Below are 17857 nucleotides of genomic sequence, written 5' to 3'. Positions count from 1 at the left end.
AACTTTTATAAACCCCATTTTACAGAAGAGGCACAGAGAGGTTAATTAACTTGCCCACTGGTCACACAGCTAGAAAGTGGGCAGAATTCAGATTTAAACCAGGCAGTCAGTCCTGTCTGCATGCCCCTAACTGCTATAACCTATTCTGGGGCCAAAGAGCTTCAAGCTCTGCACCCCATCCAGTTCACAGCAAGACCGTATAGCTCCCAAATCCTTCCTATATAGAATTCCGTAGCAGCGGGTCTCTAGGCTGAAGCCTCTAAGGTCAGGGACCTTGGTTACACATTCAGTGTGTTGCCCAAGGGGTAAGCCCCGTGCTTTGCACGAAGCAGTCTCTCCAATTTCGTTAAATGCAGAGACATTGCAATGCTGGGAAGTTCTTCCTGAGGTCTAACCTCTGGCTCTTTCCCACAGCCGACAGAAGAGGGGACCTGAGTGCGGAGCCGAGCCGCGGCGCCCCCGACCCGCGGCCACCAGGTGTCGCCACGGCGTCGCCCGAGCGGGAGGGCGGACCGGCCGCGAAGCGCGAGCGGAATGTGGACGCTCTGGCGCCGCTCAGCGCCCCCGGGTTCGGCCCAGCCCGGCGCCGGGGGCCCAGCGGCCGACGAAGGACGCCGCGGCTGAGCGTCGGGACCACGGCGCCTGCACGCCCGGACACGCCGAGAGGACTGGTGCCCGCGGCCGCCCGGGCGGGACTCAGGATGCTCCGGCGGGGACCCGGGATGCTCCGGTGGCGGCTCGGGATGCTCCGGCGGGGACGGCCGCGGATGCACTCTGCTTTGCGGGGGCATGTGCGGCGGGGGCGCGCTGCAACCTGCGGGGCGCGGGCTCCGGGCGTCGGCACGCGGCCTTGGTGTCCCCCTTCTCTGTTTCTCGCCGTTATGTTTGCACTGGCTTCTGCCTTCGGTGAAAAGAGAGAGATTGTATCCTGCAGTGCATTGGCGGGAGAGACACGGGCAAGGGCAAGGAAGGTGGACGCGGTCAGTCCTGAGGGGTCACTGGTTGTCTTAAGCTTGTCACTTCTCTTTGAGAAAACTTAAATTTAAGTAATAGTATATACCAGGTACTATAATATACATATATGTAATTTTATATAATTTAGTATGGTATATAAATATATATACATATTAAAATAGTATATATCAATATTATAGTATATAAATATAATATTTGAGCGATGTTTTCAAGCATGGGCTTTTATGAACGAAATGCTTCCTTCCAGTGAAGTGAAAATATCAAGGCTGCCGGGTACAGTAGCTAGAGCAGCAGGGCTTCTGGAAAATGATGGGGCCGGGGTTCCAAATTCTGGCTCCTCCTCTCAGCAGAGCTGTGTGACCAGCCTGGGGGATGCCTGCAACCTTGGTGAGGCAGGCTTCCTTTTCTGTAAAGAGGAGATAAAGGGTAACACCCCTCTTGTGGAGCTGGTGTGAGGATTAAATTGGATTAACATATAATGTCTTCATTACTTAAAGTTAATTCCACTTTCTTCCCTTGGGGATGCAAAGGAATATCTGACCCAGTTAATCCACGAGCCCAAAGAATGGCTGTGGGGTTGAGGAAGATTACACAGGAGGATGGCTGTGACGTTCAGTCTCCCTTGACGATGGCAAGGGAGCGGTGAAGGGCATTCCACGGGGGAAGGGCCTGGGCAAAGGCTGGGAAGGCAGACCAGGTCATTTCAGAGCTGCTGGTACCCTGGATGTGCTGTGGGTGATGAAGGAGGCATGTGAAATCCAACCAAATTGTCTTCTGAGCTCCACACTTTGGACTTTAGGCTTACACTTGGGTTTGAAGAAACTTTGGGATTTGTTTCCAACATTCACAGTTGGGACCTAGACAATGGATTTCCTGGCTTCTCTGGAAAAACAGGCAGATACGGCCGTGCTGGTCCCACATGCCCCTCTACAGAACGCAGACATTTAGTACGCTGCTCCTTCTGTGCTGCTCTCACCTGGAGCTGCCCTGACTTGCACTTTGTCCCCTGCCTGTGTGGGTACCATGGGTTGTCAGCAGTTTTTAATTAGAAGAGCGACAAGATTTGGCGTGACTTTTTGGATGATACCTGGTGGCTTTTAAGTGCAATTGACTCAGAAGCACGCCCGACTCAGGGCTAGCACCCAGGAAATGGGCACTGGGCATACACGGGGATTAGGGGTCGTTGGGAGGGTGCTAAGTGGTTAGCAACCTAGGTCACTCGTTCAGCTTCTTTTTGCACGGTAAATTAATCACGTTCATTTAACCTCTCTATTCCACATTTCCCTTGCACATCTCCGATACTTGCAGAGTTGGATTGATGACGATGGCACCTGGGACCATCATCCTGTTTAATTTTTTGAGACCTTAGCTGTCCTCAGGTTGATCCCTAAGGTCCCTTGCTCTCCAAAATTCATCAGGACCTGAGTTCATCTGGGGGACCTCTTCCTCATCCTTATTTCTCTGCCCCTTGTTCTACTTCTCCAGAGCTGTCCCACAGAAATAGAATGGGAGCCACACACGGGATTCTAAAACTCCCGGTAGCTACACTGGAAAAGCAAAAAGAATAAAAATACATTTATGTAACTTAGTATATCCAAAATATTATTTAAACATGTAATCAATACTGAAAGACATTAATGAGATATTTTACATTCTTTTTCCGCACTCACCCTTCCAAATCCAGCATCTGTTCCACTCTTCCAGAACACCTGAATTCAGATGTCAAATTGAATTTATTGTGGGAATACTCGATCTATATTTAGATTTTATAAAATTCACAATTGAAAAAGTAAATTCACACCATTGAGTTGTTCCAAGCATATTTAAAATTCTCCAATAACTTTATTGAGTATCATTTTTATCTTAAAATTAAGTAAAGTTTAAAATCCAGCCACATTTCAAGTGCTCAGTGGCCACGTGTGGCTGGCGGCTACCGCGTGACAGCTCTGGAGGAGAGCATGTTTAGCTTCTGGTCGTTGGTTCTCAGCTCCAGCTGCTCATCAGAACCCAGAATCCACAGAAATGCCTCGTGAAAGTGCAGCCCCTCGGCCCTCAACCTGCCACCTCACTCCGAGACTGGGGAAGGACGGTGGTTCCATTGGGCAGCCTCTGATCACACTCAGAGTGTGACAGTGGCCGGGGCTCTAACCATCCCCAACCTTCCCCTCTAATGCTGGAGGTGGCTCCAAGGAGGAGATAACTCGACCTCACCGCCTCTGGTATAACTTCACAAGCTCCTGCTCCAGCCACCGCTGCTTGCCTCTGAAGGCTTCATTTTCCCAGAGGGACCAGACCTGTGACCCCATGACCTTTGGGTCTTAGTTCCTGGCAAGTAGGTTATGCCCTAATTCATTTTTTTTTTTTTAAGATTTTATTTTTTCCTTTTTCTCCCCAAAGCCCCCCGTACATAGTTGTATATTCTTCGTTGTGGGTCCTTCTAGTTGTGGCATGGGGGACGCTGCCTCAGCGTGGTCTGATGAGCAGTGCCATGTCCGCGCCCAGGATTCGAACCAACGAAACAATGGGCCACCTGCAGCGGAGCGCGTGAACTTAACCACTCGGCCATGGGGCCAGCCCCAGCCTAATTCATTTTAAATTCATTTTTATTGTCTTCCACAGACAACATGCATGAGTTTATATGCACAAAAGTGTATATAAAATATCTGTATTATTTAAACATTAATAACAAACTCCCAGGTTCCCACCAGCAGGTTAAGCGTTGAATATTGCTTGTTCGTCAGAAGGCCCTAGTGCTCTCCCATGACGGTGGGTCCTCCCTGGGAGGAGTCTGCTGTCCTGAAGTCTGTTGGCCCTCCCCACCTTTTCTTCAAGTTTCTATATATGTCTCCCTAAACCATGGGCTGTTTATATAAAAAGCACTTTGCTGTGTTGATTCTGCTGTGACAGGCTCCTTGTGTGCAGTGTCGTTTTGGCAACTCTTGGACACTGATGCACACAGTTGTCATTTATTTGTTTTCCCTGCTGGATGGCATCTCATTGGGTGAGCATATCACCCTTTATCCTGCCTCCTCCTGGTGGCATCCACTTGATGCCAGCGTGCTGCTGTTCCGACGGTGCTGCTGTGGGTGTTCCTGTGTGTGGACAGAAGGTCCTTTTGGGTGAATTCCTCAGAATGGCATTGCTGGGCGAGGGGCCAGCAAATACTCAACTCATTTGATGCCAAGAGTAGTTGTACCGGTTCATCCTCTGCAGGAGCGGGTGAGAACTGATTGACTCTTCAAGCGTTGTGGTTTGACAGGGCTCAGGGTGACAAGGGGACCTCTGGAGTGAAGGCTGGCCTGCCTGCTAGCCACCCAGGCCAGGCTTTGCCAGGGGTGGGCCTTAGTGGGGTCATGGGATTCCAGGCCTGACCTGGGACTGCAGGCTTGGGAACTGGGATCTGATTTTTCCTCACATGCCTACCGTGAGCCGGCCCTTTCCTGAGCTCTCGGACTGACTGAACCCTGGAGACTCAAGCGAGGCACACCTCCCAGGGATGGGTAGTCCGAGGGCTCCAGGTGACCTGGAAGCAGGAGGGTGGTTGCTGGGTGGCTGCAGAGGGAGCACTCATAATATGCTCCTCACCCCCATGAATTCCGTCTGCCTGCCTTAAGCAGATGCAGGAAGCTTCTCCTTTGGGCAGAGGCCAAATTTTGCCTCTGACCTCCTGCCTTTCCACACTTTTGTTGACATTGTTCAAAACAGACATTTACTGAACCCCTCAGGCCCTGTGTTTGGGGTCCTCGCATCCTCTTGTTTAATTCTCGTAACCCCTCTGCACAGTGGGTACCGTGATCCCTGCTGTCAGAGGAAGAAATGGAGGCTTGGAAGGTTAAGCAGTTACCCAGGGCGTGTAGATCCGGGGGAAGAAGTAAGAGATGAGGCCAGGAGCCTCTGGCAACAGTTCCTTTGTGATTAAAAACAGCTGAGTAAAGACTTCTACTTCTGGCCGTGAGTAACTTGCATTAGACCAAACCTCTCAGCAAGAACAGACGTCAAAGATATAAAATCAAAAAACAAAACAGAAAAACAGCGTGTGACGGCATCAGAGAGAGCAAGACAGCTAGGATTTGAGGGGCCAGGATCCTGAGTAGAAGGGAGATTCACTGAGGTGAGCCCCGGGTTCTTAAACACTCCCCTCCATCGCTGGAACCCTGCGTATGTTTCTTTCCTTCGGGGCTGGCACCCCGGGGCCAGACAGCTCGGGTTCAAATCCCAGCTCCACCACTTTGTGTCTGTGTATCTGTGTGACTTTGGGCAAGTTGCCCTTCTGTGCCTCAGTTTCCTCATCTGTAAAATACAAATACAGTCCATCCTCATTATTCATGGATCCTGTACTTGTGAATTCGCCTCCTCACTAAAATTTATTTGTATCCCCAAATCAATACTCAGGGCCCCTCATGGCCCCGTTGCACCCTTGAGGTGAGTGATGGGCTGGAGGGGGGTGGTTGTATGGCAAATCTGGACGTCTTGCATTAGTCTAGCAGCCACTGCTGTCTTACTTCAGGCCTCTTAGAAACTCTCAGATGAGGAATTTGTCTGGCACACATCTTGTGACCTACAGATATATCCCCACAGGGGCGTGAAATGCATGCAAAGTTGTTTATTATAGCAGTATTTTTATTGTTATGGTTCATATAACGTAAAATTCACCACTTAAAAAATACCATTCAGTGGTTTTTAGTAAATTCACAAGATTGTGCAACTTTCACCACTAATTCCAGAACATTTTCATCACTTCAAAACAAAACCCTGTGCCCATTAGCAGTCACTCCCCATTCCTCCCTTCCCTGAACCCCTGGTAACCACTAATCTACTTTCTGTCTCTATAGATTTATAGCAATTTTTAAAAATTGAAAGATAGTATAAATACAGGAATGTCTCCAAGTCATAAATATACAGCTTGTTAAATTTTCAAAAACTGAACGTACTATGTAATTCAGGAAATAAATGTTACCACCCCCCCATAGCAAGCCTCCTGCTCACTCCTGGTTATTAACCCCTCCCCGCCCGAGTAACTACCATTCTGATTTCCAATAGCATGGATTAGTTTTGCCTGGTTTTCTGTTTTTTAATATTACTGTTAATAATCACTGAAATAATCTCCCCCCCTTTTTTTCCTGCTTTTTGGTGAGGAAGATTGGCCCTGAGCTAACATCTGTTGCCAATCTTCCTCTTCTTCTTTATTTCCTTTTTCTTTTTTTTTTTTTTTCTCCCCAAAGCGCCCGTACATAGTTGTATATCCTAGTTGTAGGTGATTCTAGTTCTTCTATGAGGGATGCCACCTCAGCATGGCTTGATGAGCGGTGTGTAGGTCTGCGGTCAGGATCCAAACTAGTGAATCCCGGGCCACTGAGGGGAGCACACAAACTTAACCACTAGGTCATGGGGCCAGCCCCTGTTTTTTTACTTTATATAAACTGTATCATTAAATATAAGTATGTTTGTGTGTGGCTTCTTTCAGTCACCATTATGTTTGTGATACTCGTCCATATTGTTATATTTATAGGCAGTTCTATTTTGCTATATAGTATCCCATTGTATGAGTATACCACAATGTATTTATCTACTGTGTTACCTATTGGGTGCTTTGGCAGTTTCCAGTCTGGGGCCACGGGGTACTTCTGCCGTGAACATTCTAGTATAGTGCACGTCTTTTTGTGAACCTGGGCATGCATTTCTGGTGGGTATATACCCAGAATGGAATTGATGGTGTTATGAATGTTTTCAACTTTAGTAGCCACTGCCCAACAGTTTTCTAAAGTGATGGTCCCATTTACTGGCCCATCAGCAGTATCTGAAAGCTCTGGGTGCTTCACTTCCTGGCAAACTCTTGATATCATCTGTCTCTTTCATTTTAACCAGAATGGTATCTCCCTGTGATTTTTTTAATTTGTATTTTCCTGAAGATTAACAAAGTTGTGTACTTTTTCATATGTTCATTGGCCATTTGGATATCTTTTTCTTATGAATTTGTGGGAATTCTTTATATATCCTGGAAATAAGTCCTTTTACAGATACGTGTAATGCAAATATTTTCTTTCCCTTTGTGGTTTGCCCAACACAAATCTTAATAACCAAGGCAATGGAAACAACCTCAATGTCCAACTGGAGGAGATGGGTTGAATAAATAACATAAAATAAAATACTGTGAAAATCTATATGTGCCAATACAGAACAATTTCCAAGACACAGTAGATGAAAACTGTAAGGTGCTTCAGTTGTGTATTTAAAAAATATAAGATTCTGGAAGGATACAGAAGAGACTGTCCTTCATAGTTGACTCTGGGGATGGGGGCTGCCTATCGGCAAGACAGGCTTACTGCTCTGTAAACCTTTTCATGAGGTTTAAATTTTTACTTTGTACATGTTAGCTATTTTCCATCATTTAAAAAAATTTAAATAGAAAAGAAATGTGTTGATTTGATGTTAATAAAATGGAGCGGTTGGTAGTAGGACGTGGGTGGCTGCTTTTGGGTTTCCCCTGCAGCTCTCTAAATGAGACCACCTATGAAAGGCTGGCGGAGGAGACGCTGGACTCCTTAGTAGAGTTTCATGAAGACCTTGCAGACAAACCTTATAAGTTTGAAGATGGTGATATCTCCTTTGGGGTACTTCTCTGCTTGTTTTCATTTTTCTTTTTCCTCCCTAAGACTTTTAGCTCACTAAAATAAAGAATTCCCTTCCCGTAGAGTTAAGCATCCAGCAGCATGCGGCTATGGGTGGGACTTCAGACTAGGGTTCGCGTCCCAGCCCTGCTCCGCCAGGCTTGTGACCTTGGGTAAGTCACTCAGCCTCTTTGAACCTCATTTTTGCTTGAAAATACAGATTCTCAAGCTTCGCTCAATACCCATGATGGTAAATCAGGGAGGGACCCAGGCATGTGTTGGTTTATAGGACACGTCTCATCACACAGGCCTGGGGAACCCTGAAGTAGACTGCTAGCTCTTCAGCAGGGTAAGATATCACCCAGGAGGTGTTCAGACTACACAGACGTAGCCCCACTCCTGGGAGATTCGGATGCAGAAAGTCAGGGTGCATTCCCAGGAAGGATATATTTGAAAAGCTCACCTGGGATTTTTAATGTGCACCCTAGGTCCCACTCCTGGGGATTTTGATTTAATTGGTCTGGAGTTTGGCCAAGGCAGGGCACTGGTGGTTTTAAAGTCTTTGAAATCACTCCCTAGGTGATTCTAATATGCAGCTGGAGTGAGAACCTCAGGGCAGAATGAAACTTGAGCCCCAGATCCTGGAAGCCAAGTGAAGGCTGGTCTTTGTCTACTGGCCACCAGGTGGCAGACGTGAGCAAGGGTCCATTTTGGGTTTAGAATTCCCTATGGCCTAGGCCTTAGGGAGCAGCTCTTTCTTGCCAGTGGGAGAAAATCTCCTACAGAGGTTAATCCTCTCGACAGCAATTAATCAATACCAGGAAATGTCAGGAATGTGCATTTCTGATTAAATCATGGCATTATTCAGGACAACCAGCTGTCAGGCTACAGTGATAGAAATGGTGTTGGATATTGCCGTGGGAATGCTAGATTGAGAAGGGACTCCATCAGGCAGAGCAGGAGCAAAGTCTCAGAGAAGGTGTCAAACCTGGTTGCAAGGACAGTGAGGGACTTGGCGGTAAAAACAGATGCAACGGGGTCAGAAAGGGTTGAATGCTTTCCGGGTGGATTTGTTGATTACTGCCTGCAGCAGAAATGGCAGCAGTGTGCAGGCAGGGCTGTCAAAGTTCTCATACAGATGGTCCTCGAGGCAGAGCTGCTTGGGAACGTTACACACTGGCCTCACCAACTTGTCCATCAGTGGGATGATTAGAGCTGAGGAAGTCACAGATCTCTCCCCCAGCCTCCCTACCAGCAACTGTAACTACTATAGAGAACCCATGCCTCAAGCTACACTCTGCCACACACGCAAACATTTATTACTATGCCACAAAAACAGTCACACCTCTCGTTCTTATAGGATTAGTGAAGCCCCAGCTTGACTCACGTACTTTGCATGAATGTTTCATTAGAAGCAAATGTGCCAGGATTTTAGCAGCTGGATTCTGTCTAACTCATTGAATCAGGCAGCAAAAGCTCCCACTCAGTAGAGGGTCACAGGACCTTACCCAAATCTGACCCCTAGAGTGTCTCTCTGAAGAGTGATTCAGCTGCTGGGCTTTCGAGATTCTGTAACTCATTCCTGCAAGGGAAGAGGCACCTCAGGTTTTCTAGCCAATCCATATACCTTGAGTATCATTCTACTCACCAGGGAAAAATTATTTCTAAGAAATCATTTACTAATTAGGAAATTCTGTGGTGTATATATTCTGTAGTGCATATATATATAGAAACTAAAGGCATACAGTGGCTGCGTCTGTAGTACGGGCTTCTGATTAAGTGCTTTGAAATGCTAACTATCCACCCTGGGGTGAGAATTCCTGATTAGAGTCCTTCAGGTGCTAACTTATATATTTCACATATAAGGAATATCAATTGAAAGCACATTATAGACAACAGAACACCTGTAATACTGTTACTTGAGCTTTGTTAGAGTGCAATCAGTCTTTTCCTGCCTGCAGGGTCCAGTTAGATGCGACCTCCTCTGTGAAGCCCTCCTGGATGCTACAGGCAGATACCACCGTTCCTTCCTTGTCCGGCACTCTGAGGATGACTCTGTGAAGCAGTGATCACCCTGTGTTGTAACTGTCTGTTTACACGTCAGTTCCCATGGCTCGACTGAACTCTAGCAGCTGGGACGCCATCCACCTTTGGTATCTCAACACCTGGAACATTGCCAAGTACCTAGTAGGGCCTTAATAGACGTTGATTCACTGCACAGATGAACTAGAGCCTGCACACTTTTCCAAAACACACTCTCATGGACGCCACTCAGCATCACAGATGTTTACCGACTCACCACTGGCCAAGTAGACAAATGAAAGCAGTAACCGAGATACACCCAAGAATGACTTTGTCCTGGTTTCTCCTTGTGGAGTGGTAGATGTAAGCAGCGTCTTGACTCTTGTGTCATCCATTCGGTGGGGGGTAATGTTGGATGTGTGGGTCCAGGCTTCACCCCTCACTGGCACTGCCCATTAGAGGGGACTGCCCATTGCAGCAGAACGTGCTTCCCATCCCTAGGCAACCACAGAGTCTGCTGCACTTGACCCAGCAAAATCTAACCAGAGACTGTAGAAGCACCTGCTATTTGAAGGGTTACCTCCAAGCCACCTGCCTTTTTATCCAGGTGGAGCCCTGGCTTCTTAGACGTTTTAATGAGAATTTGCTTCCTGCCATGTTCTTTATTCACTAAGCTGTTGGCATATTACTGCCATAGGGCAGAGGTTTCTTAAGCTTTTTTGGGTCAGGGCCCCCTGTAAGAATCTGACTGCTCTAGACACTCTCCTGAGAACAACTTCCCCACGCACCTGTGAGTACAATTTCAGCTTCAGTGCAGGGGCTGTTTGCAGACCCCTGAGGACCACCTCTGGGTCCCAGGTGACCGACACTTGCTCAGAGGCAGCATTTAATTGGATATGGAGACAAAGGATCTGGCTTAGCATCCTGGATTTGTGTTTTCTTTCCAAGAACCCGTAAGTGAATTATCTAACTTCTGTGCGTGGCAGGGTCTTCAGCTGTGAAGTGGATGACGTTCTTCTACTCCTCTGGGGTTATATTAGGATTAAATTTTTTTAAAAGTGCTTCACATTCATTATTCTTATTCCTTAAGGGGAAGTCAGTGTCTATTTTTGGAATGTGGGAAGCCACATATACCTGAAATCCCCGGACTCAACCTGCCCTCCCATACGTGTGTATTTCTACAAATGAACTGGTGACAACAGAAATTGCTCTTTTTGCTTCCACGTGTGGACGGCTGATATTGACCGGCGGCAGTTTATAAGCCTCACCAGCTGTGGCAGGGTCTGTTCTGACTGGTTAGTGCCCACATGTCAGCAGCTGCTGAATATTTTGACTCTCTTGTCTCTCCACTTCCCCTACCGTCTCCCGCACTTGAGTCTGCCCACACTCCCAGAGTAGCCTCAGCGTGCCCCTCAAGGAATAATACTGATGAACAAAAAGCCGTCTTCGTCTGGTCTACCTGCATTACGAGCTGCTGGTGCACCGGGAAGGCAGGTAGGTTCCTTCCTCCTCTTTCCACTTTGCTTTAGAAACAGCTTCTGGCTCCGAGGGAAAAAAAAAATCTCATGACGCACCATGAACAGGAGGGGGCGTGGTTGAGTGCGGAGACTTTCTGCCCGGCGTAACCTTGCCCTCAACTTTGGCACATGTTATCGCAGTGCCTGCTCATCATCCGCTCCGTTCATTCACCCACAAATGTATTTTTGTATCCGTCCAGTATTTTCCACAAAAAAATGGATGTGCTAGACACTGCAGATGCGAGGATGAAAAGACAAATCTGCCCTCGAGGTGCTTACAGGAGTGGAGAGCAGGGGTCGGTGACCAGCACACAAGCCGGCAGCTCAGACGCAGTGAGCAAGGCACAGAGATGCTATGGGGACAGGCCCTGGTCCCAGCCAAGAGGCATCAGGGTAACCTTCCCAGAGGCACCCCCTGGGACCTGGAATGGAAGGAGTTGTTGGTCTCATGCTGGGAGGGGGTGGACCTCAGGGAAGGTGCCAGGTAGAGGAAACAGCTTGAGACCTGCGCATCTAGAAGGATTCTCATGGTTGTTTTATTAACATGCTCTTTGTGAAAGAGCGGCCTGTTCCCTGGAGTTCCTCAGAAGATCTTTTGGGTTGGAAAGCGTTGATTTTAGCCTTCAGGGATTGTATCCACTGTCCCCCGATTTAATCTCCTGTTCTAAAGTGTGATGGTGATCAGGAGGCGGTGCGGAACCCGTGAGCAACCGTCAGCCCCTCCATCCTTACACAGAAGGTGCCAGGACGGATGTTGTCCTGAGGAAACAGACGCGATCAATGAGACTTAGAACCCGCATCTCCAGACCCAGCCCCTTGCCCTTCCCATTGCATCATGCACCGCCCCAGTGTAGGGCGCACCCACAATGGGGCAGGTAGGGGCACAAATAGGTCAAATCAGAAACAATTATGTCTTGATTTCCTGAACCTGGCATCTCATGGAAAAATAAGCCATAAAACTGTATTGCAAGAGGAAGGAATGGGGAGCGACTGCTAATGGATATGGGATTTCTTTTTGGGGTGATGAAAATAGTCTGGAACTAGTGACGATGTCTGCACCCTTTCTGAAAACACTTTGTGAAATACTAAAAACTACTGAATTGTACCGTTTTCAGACGTTTTTAAATACATGAGAGATACTCCTACCAAAAAATAGTAAAGGTAACTTTTAGGAAAATTAAAAAAAAAAAAACAACTTATGTACACTGTGATCCTAGGCCCCCCCCCCTTTCTTGAGGAAGATTAGCCCCTGCGCTAACATCTGCTGCCAATCCTCCTCTTTTTGCTGAGGAAGACTGGCCCTGAACTACCATCCATGCCCATCTTCCTCTACTTTATATGTGGGACGCCTACCACAGCATGGCTTGCCAAGCGGTGCCCTGTCAGCACCCAGGATCCGAACCGGCGAACTGCAGGCCACTGAGAAGTGGAACATGCAAACTTAACCGCTGTGCCACCAGGCCCGCCCCAGATCCTAGCCCTTTTAAAACATGCATTTAAAAACTGGCAGCGATACGGGAGGGTGAACACTGAGAGTGAACACTGAGAGTGAACAATGGTTAATGGGGTTGAGAGAGTGCTTCATGTTATGGAAAGAACAGTGTCTTTTGGACCCAAACAAACCTGGATTTCAGATCAGCTCTGCCAGTTACTCAATATTCCTCATTACTCTGCCTCTGTTTTCCTCATCTGTAAAACTGGGATAAGGGTTTCCACCTCTGATGGTTACGGTCATAGTGGAAACAATTTTACACAAAGCACCAAACACAGTGCCTGGCACAGAGTAGGCACTGAATAATAGTAGTTAATATTTTTATTGATGTTTTCATTATATTTATACCATCTGCATTCCCAATGTCTCTATAATTTCTCTTCATTTCTTTTTTAATCAAAAGAAGTTATTAACAAAATAACCAAACAGTGTCCTCCCCATTCCATCCCCATCAATTATATTATTATCGGTACTTTCTCCACCTTTTCAATAGCTATTGGTGTTTGAGAACCAAACACAAAGTGTTCCCAGGACCGTTCAGCGTCCCTTGGTTGGACAGGGGCTCTAGAAGGCACAGAGAAAGGCCACCCATATCTCTGTGGGTTATACATGGGGTGGGGAAAAGCAGCTGTTTAGCAGCTCCAATAGAGGGAATTAGCTGTGTAGCTGTTTCTTTCACATCCTGCACGTTCTAAAGAGACCTCAGGCCTTGGGAGTAAAGAGTGTCTTCAATTTAAACGAGAGTTTATGGGATGAAGATGGACAAACTGGTCCTTTGAAGATTTCAAGGCTCCTTCAAGGAAAATGAAGCTGGTGAGGAGCATCTGAGAAGCTTGTGAGCTGCGTGGGAAGGGTCTGGAAATAAGAGCCCCAGGCTGGAGAGTCTGTCTCCTCCCGCAGAGCTGAGACTGTTGCTCTTCTAAGATAAGCAAAGCAAGTGGTTTGATTACTTCTTTCTTTCTTGCCTTTTTTCCTTTTTTTGGTAATGACCTTGTCCTGCCCAATGTTTGGGCTGAGCTGGTGCTTACTCCAGTCCAGTTGGTGTCTGCTTTGTTTTGTGTCCTCTAGGATGTTCTGGCTGGTAGTTGAGTGAACCAAGGCAGCCATCGGGCTATGGGTCCTCCCATTTGCTGGCTGTAATACCTCAGACAGGCTGCTCAACACTCCAGCTTCTGCTTCCTCACCTGGAGAAGGAATAATGATAATGCTCGCCTTGTGGACCTCAAAGGGAAGGAGGGGAAGCACTATGAGGTACAGGTATTACTGTGATTAATCGTAGTCTGATTCTGAGAGCAGTCTTCTTTCTCCGTGATCTCCTAATCCTAAACATGAAATTAAAGATGTTTCTTTATCGTGTATATTGTGTACTTACGTAAATGGACAGTGTTGAGATATCACAAGATATGAAGAAATTATGACAGAGTGATAACGTTGTCTTGTTTTATTTTCCTTACGTTTTTTCCCTCCTGATCCACTAGAGTGATATTTTAACAGTTAAGCTGGGTGGCGATCTAGGAACCTACGTGGTCAACAAGCAGACCCCAAACAAGCAAATCTGGTTATCTCCACCATCCAGGTCTGTTCAGAAGTCAAATCTGTCACCCTTAAGCTTGTTTGAAACATGACATTGTAGACCATTTAAGAAGTGTCACCCTCGTGTGTTAGTGTCTACATAAGTGAACCTTTCCTGATGTTTCACAGCATCTCACGCTCAGCAGGAAAGCTTGCTCTGCTCATATAACTTCCGTCCGGTGATAATTTGGCTGCTATAAGCAACTATTGGGATGTTAACAAGACATGAAACAAAAAAGTTTATAACTTTTCAGAACCCAGCCTAGACAGTTTTTCTCTCTCAAATCATTGCCCTGCCTTTAAAAAAGCCACTTTTGATGTTGTAGCATCTGAACGAGTTGCACTTTTTCTTCAAAGCAAGTTAAAGTATGACCTCTGGTTTGAGCATCTCAGCTAAAGGTTAGTCGACTTCCATTTGCAGAATTGGGCTGTGGAGGCGGGAGAGCATTTTAAGCTGCTCCTCCGGAGCATTTAATCCCTCCTGCCTTTCCCATTGATGTGCTTTCCATGTAGTGGAATAAAAGATCATGTTGGAGACCGCCTGTGCTGTATCTTGTATCTCAAGGCCTGAGAACATACAAGGAGAGAGGCTCCCTCGTCTGTCTGTCCGTTGTTGAAGTGCATGCAAAACAGTAAAAGGGAGACACCCACAAAAAGCTCTCAAACCAACCTTCCTGGGTCATTGACCAGCACTTCCAAAGAGGACATGTTGACCTATTTGAGAAAGGCCCAAATTTAACCAGCGTGGAATTCTTGACAGCCCAGTGGTATTTGCATCAAAAAAATAATCATTATAACTCTTCCCCTGCCCCAGTGTTGACATCATTTTTGGGCGGTTAATATTATACTGTTTATCCTGCTGCGATGTATAATTATTTGTTCAAAATAAATAAAGCATTGTGCCTCCTTCACCCCAGCGTCATCTAGGAAGTATGTTAGAATTCAACAAAAACAGCTCCAGGAATCACTGTCATTTCTAGCCAGGCCCTCACTCACAGATTGTACTGAATTGCTTTTTAGACTCCGTTAGTTTACTTGAAGTTGGAAGTTTTACCCTGTATGGGCTGGTTAACCTGTTCTCTTTGTCATCAAACAGCTGTCCTCACCCTAACCATGGCTGTGCGTGAGGACTGTACGTTCTTATCCTTTATCTCCAGAGGAACCACTACGAGAAACTGGATGGATCAGCTCAAATCCAGCCATTGGCTTCGGGGATTGTTAGCTTTGTAAATACCGGGCAGAACACGAGAACCCACTGGGATGGCTCCACTGAAAGAATTCTTTGTTGTGTCTGGAGAATGAAAAAAAGCCTGTATCATGTTTGGAGCCACCTACCAGCAATATGATGCTCCCCCAGGCCTATTCAGAAGCTTATACTTCTGATGATAATAAATTCTTGGAAATTCCAAGTTGTACTTTTTTTCTTTTAACCTGTAATTCATGATGGAAATCTGGAAACAGAGTGTACCAAGCAGTCATTTACTGTCATGCATACTAAGTTCCTAAAAAAAAAATTATTTTCCACTCAAGTTTTCACATTGATCCAAAATAATCTTTCATGGGGCTTCCTGCTATTTTGGATTTTTTTAATTGACAACTTTTCAGGTCCCATGGGGACAGCAGCCTTTCCTGGCCACCTTGCCCACCCTGGGGAGGTTGTAGGATAGAATTAAGGAGAGCTCTGGGTGGACACATGGACCTCAGTGCTTGTACTGAGTGCCCCTGGGACTGTGTGGAGAGGCCTGGAGGTTTCTCAGGCTCTGCCTGGCATCCCAGCAGCAAATCTGAGTGCAAGGCCGCGGGAACCTTCTCTGGCTTTGGTCTGGATTATTAGTCCTTTATGTGTTTGGCTATTCGTGTGTTTTAAACAAAGGCCCCACTCCTTTAGGTTTGTCCCTTTTGTCTCTATTATTGGTAAGTGTTCAAACCTCAGCATTTAGTTGATACTACAGAAATCCTTGACTCTCTTCTAGCCCCAAAAGATGCTTCTCTCCAAAGTTTTCCTCCTCCCGGCAAACTCCTCCCAGTCTTGGACTTTGGAAAAGCTCTCCCTGAGCACCCAGGTAGGCTCAGGTGTCCCTCTGGGAGCGCTTAGGTTACTCTGCTCCTGCCTCCATCAGGTGTCATTGTGTACCATCACTATCTGCTGGCATGTCCGCTCCCCTCCACTAGGCCGAGAGAAGGTGGAATTGTGGGAACAAGTTGTACATCTGGAATAACAGACATGGCAAAACCCACTACACCTGGGCCCTCGCGAATACAGCATTCCCAGCGTGAAGTGCACGTACCGCTGTTGTTCACCAGCTGAGCTTGAGGTAGGTGAACTAGCCCATTGATCTCAATTTCATGGATTTAAAATTGAATTAAGAAAAGTATTCTAAAAAATAATAGTATAGGTGGCTGCCACTGGCTAAGGAGAGGAGGGTATGAGGAGTAACTGCTTAATGGGTACAGAGTTTCCCCTTGGGGTGATGAAAATTTTGGAACTGGAAAGAGATAGTGGTTGCACAACGTTGTTGATGTATGAAAATGATAAAGAAAAATAATAATATAGGTAAGGCACAAATCATGTCAGTGGCACACAAATGGCCAAACACTGCTCTGACATGGCAGGTATCATTTGTGAGTTAAGAAAAGCAAAAGATCAGAGTGTGCTACATGGAACTCATCAATAGGGTTCAGATGTTTTCAGGTCTTGAGAATCATTCTCTGAATTGTTCCGGAGGATAAATTGTGTAATTCTTCTTAAGTAGAAAGACTTTAAGATAAGAAACCAAACACATGCGTCGTTAAGCGTTACTTTCTAGGGCTTCACTTCACTCAAGTTCTTGGTGGCAGCGTCTGTGGGATCAGCAATTCTGATAAAGGGCTGTACTTGTGGACTTGCTGGGTGTTCATTTTGTCTTCCAGCGGACTAGGAAAACCCAGGTGCGCTCCGGTGACGGTGTGGCCCTCCACGAGCTACTGGCCACAGAGCTGACTAAAGCCTTGAAAACCAACCTGGACTTACCTTCCCCGGACTATTGCAGAAAGGCGCTTGATGCCCAGCCCAATTCTAAAGACATCAAAAGCTGTAACGCCGAGCCTCCTGCATCGCTCTATAGCTGAGTGCCTCATCGCCTCCATTCCTACTTTTGAGGACAGTTGCATTCCATTTAACAGCTGTGTCCCCAAACACCCTATCCCCAAGTTCAGATTTTTGATTTCCCAGAGTTTTTTTGGATTTATTGTCTGATTTTCTCCCTCACATGATATGCCTTATCTTTCATAATGTCTATAGGCCTGTATCTTTATAAATAGCCTTACAATAAAGAAAAATAATAAGAAGGAAAAATTCTAGGAGGGGAAATGAATTGGTTTCACTGTTTATTCTTTGAAGGACTTGCTGCCAAAACTACGTGAAGAGCAGATGGCCAACCTCACTATTCTGTCTCAAAATGAAACCCTTTGCAGGGTAGCTTATAATTGTTCCCACGCCTCTTGAAAATGTGAACACTTCTAAGCCCTTTAGTATTGAAGGATTGATGGCGACTTGGGAATTCTCAAATCGAAGACTCTTCCTGTGCTTTCTATCTGCCAGGGTGTGGCCTGCGTGAGGTGACTCATAGATCTGATGATGTTTCTCCTTATATGCATATATATATATATATATATATATATATATATATATA

At 46.3% G+C, this 17857-nt stretch overlaps 1 protein-coding gene across 1 annotated transcript; it reads left to right on the top strand.

The window, feature by feature from the left end:
• Nucleotides 1-350: 350 nt before the first annotated feature.
• Nucleotides 351-17520, top strand: LOC139078372 (uncharacterized). Its single transcript, XM_070589684.1, has 5 exons — nucleotides 351-994; nucleotides 9545-11099; nucleotides 13683-13865; nucleotides 16307-16501; nucleotides 17097-17520. Exons 1-2 carry the CDS (start codon nucleotides 351-353, stop codon nucleotides 9642-9644), a joined length of 744 nt encoding a protein of 247 aa, XP_070445785.1. The 3' UTR covers nucleotides 9645-11099; nucleotides 13683-13865; nucleotides 16307-16501; nucleotides 17097-17520.
• Nucleotides 17521-17857: the final 337 nt, after the last annotated feature.

The sequence above is a fragment of the Equus przewalskii genome, chromosome 22 (assembly GCF_037783145.1).
Source record: "Equus przewalskii isolate Varuska chromosome 22, EquPr2, whole genome shotgun sequence".
NCBI lineage: Eukaryota > Metazoa > Chordata > Mammalia > Perissodactyla > Equidae > Equus > Equus przewalskii.
Note: the sequence above shows the minus strand (reverse complement) of the source record. Positions and strands in the feature narration are given on the sequence as shown.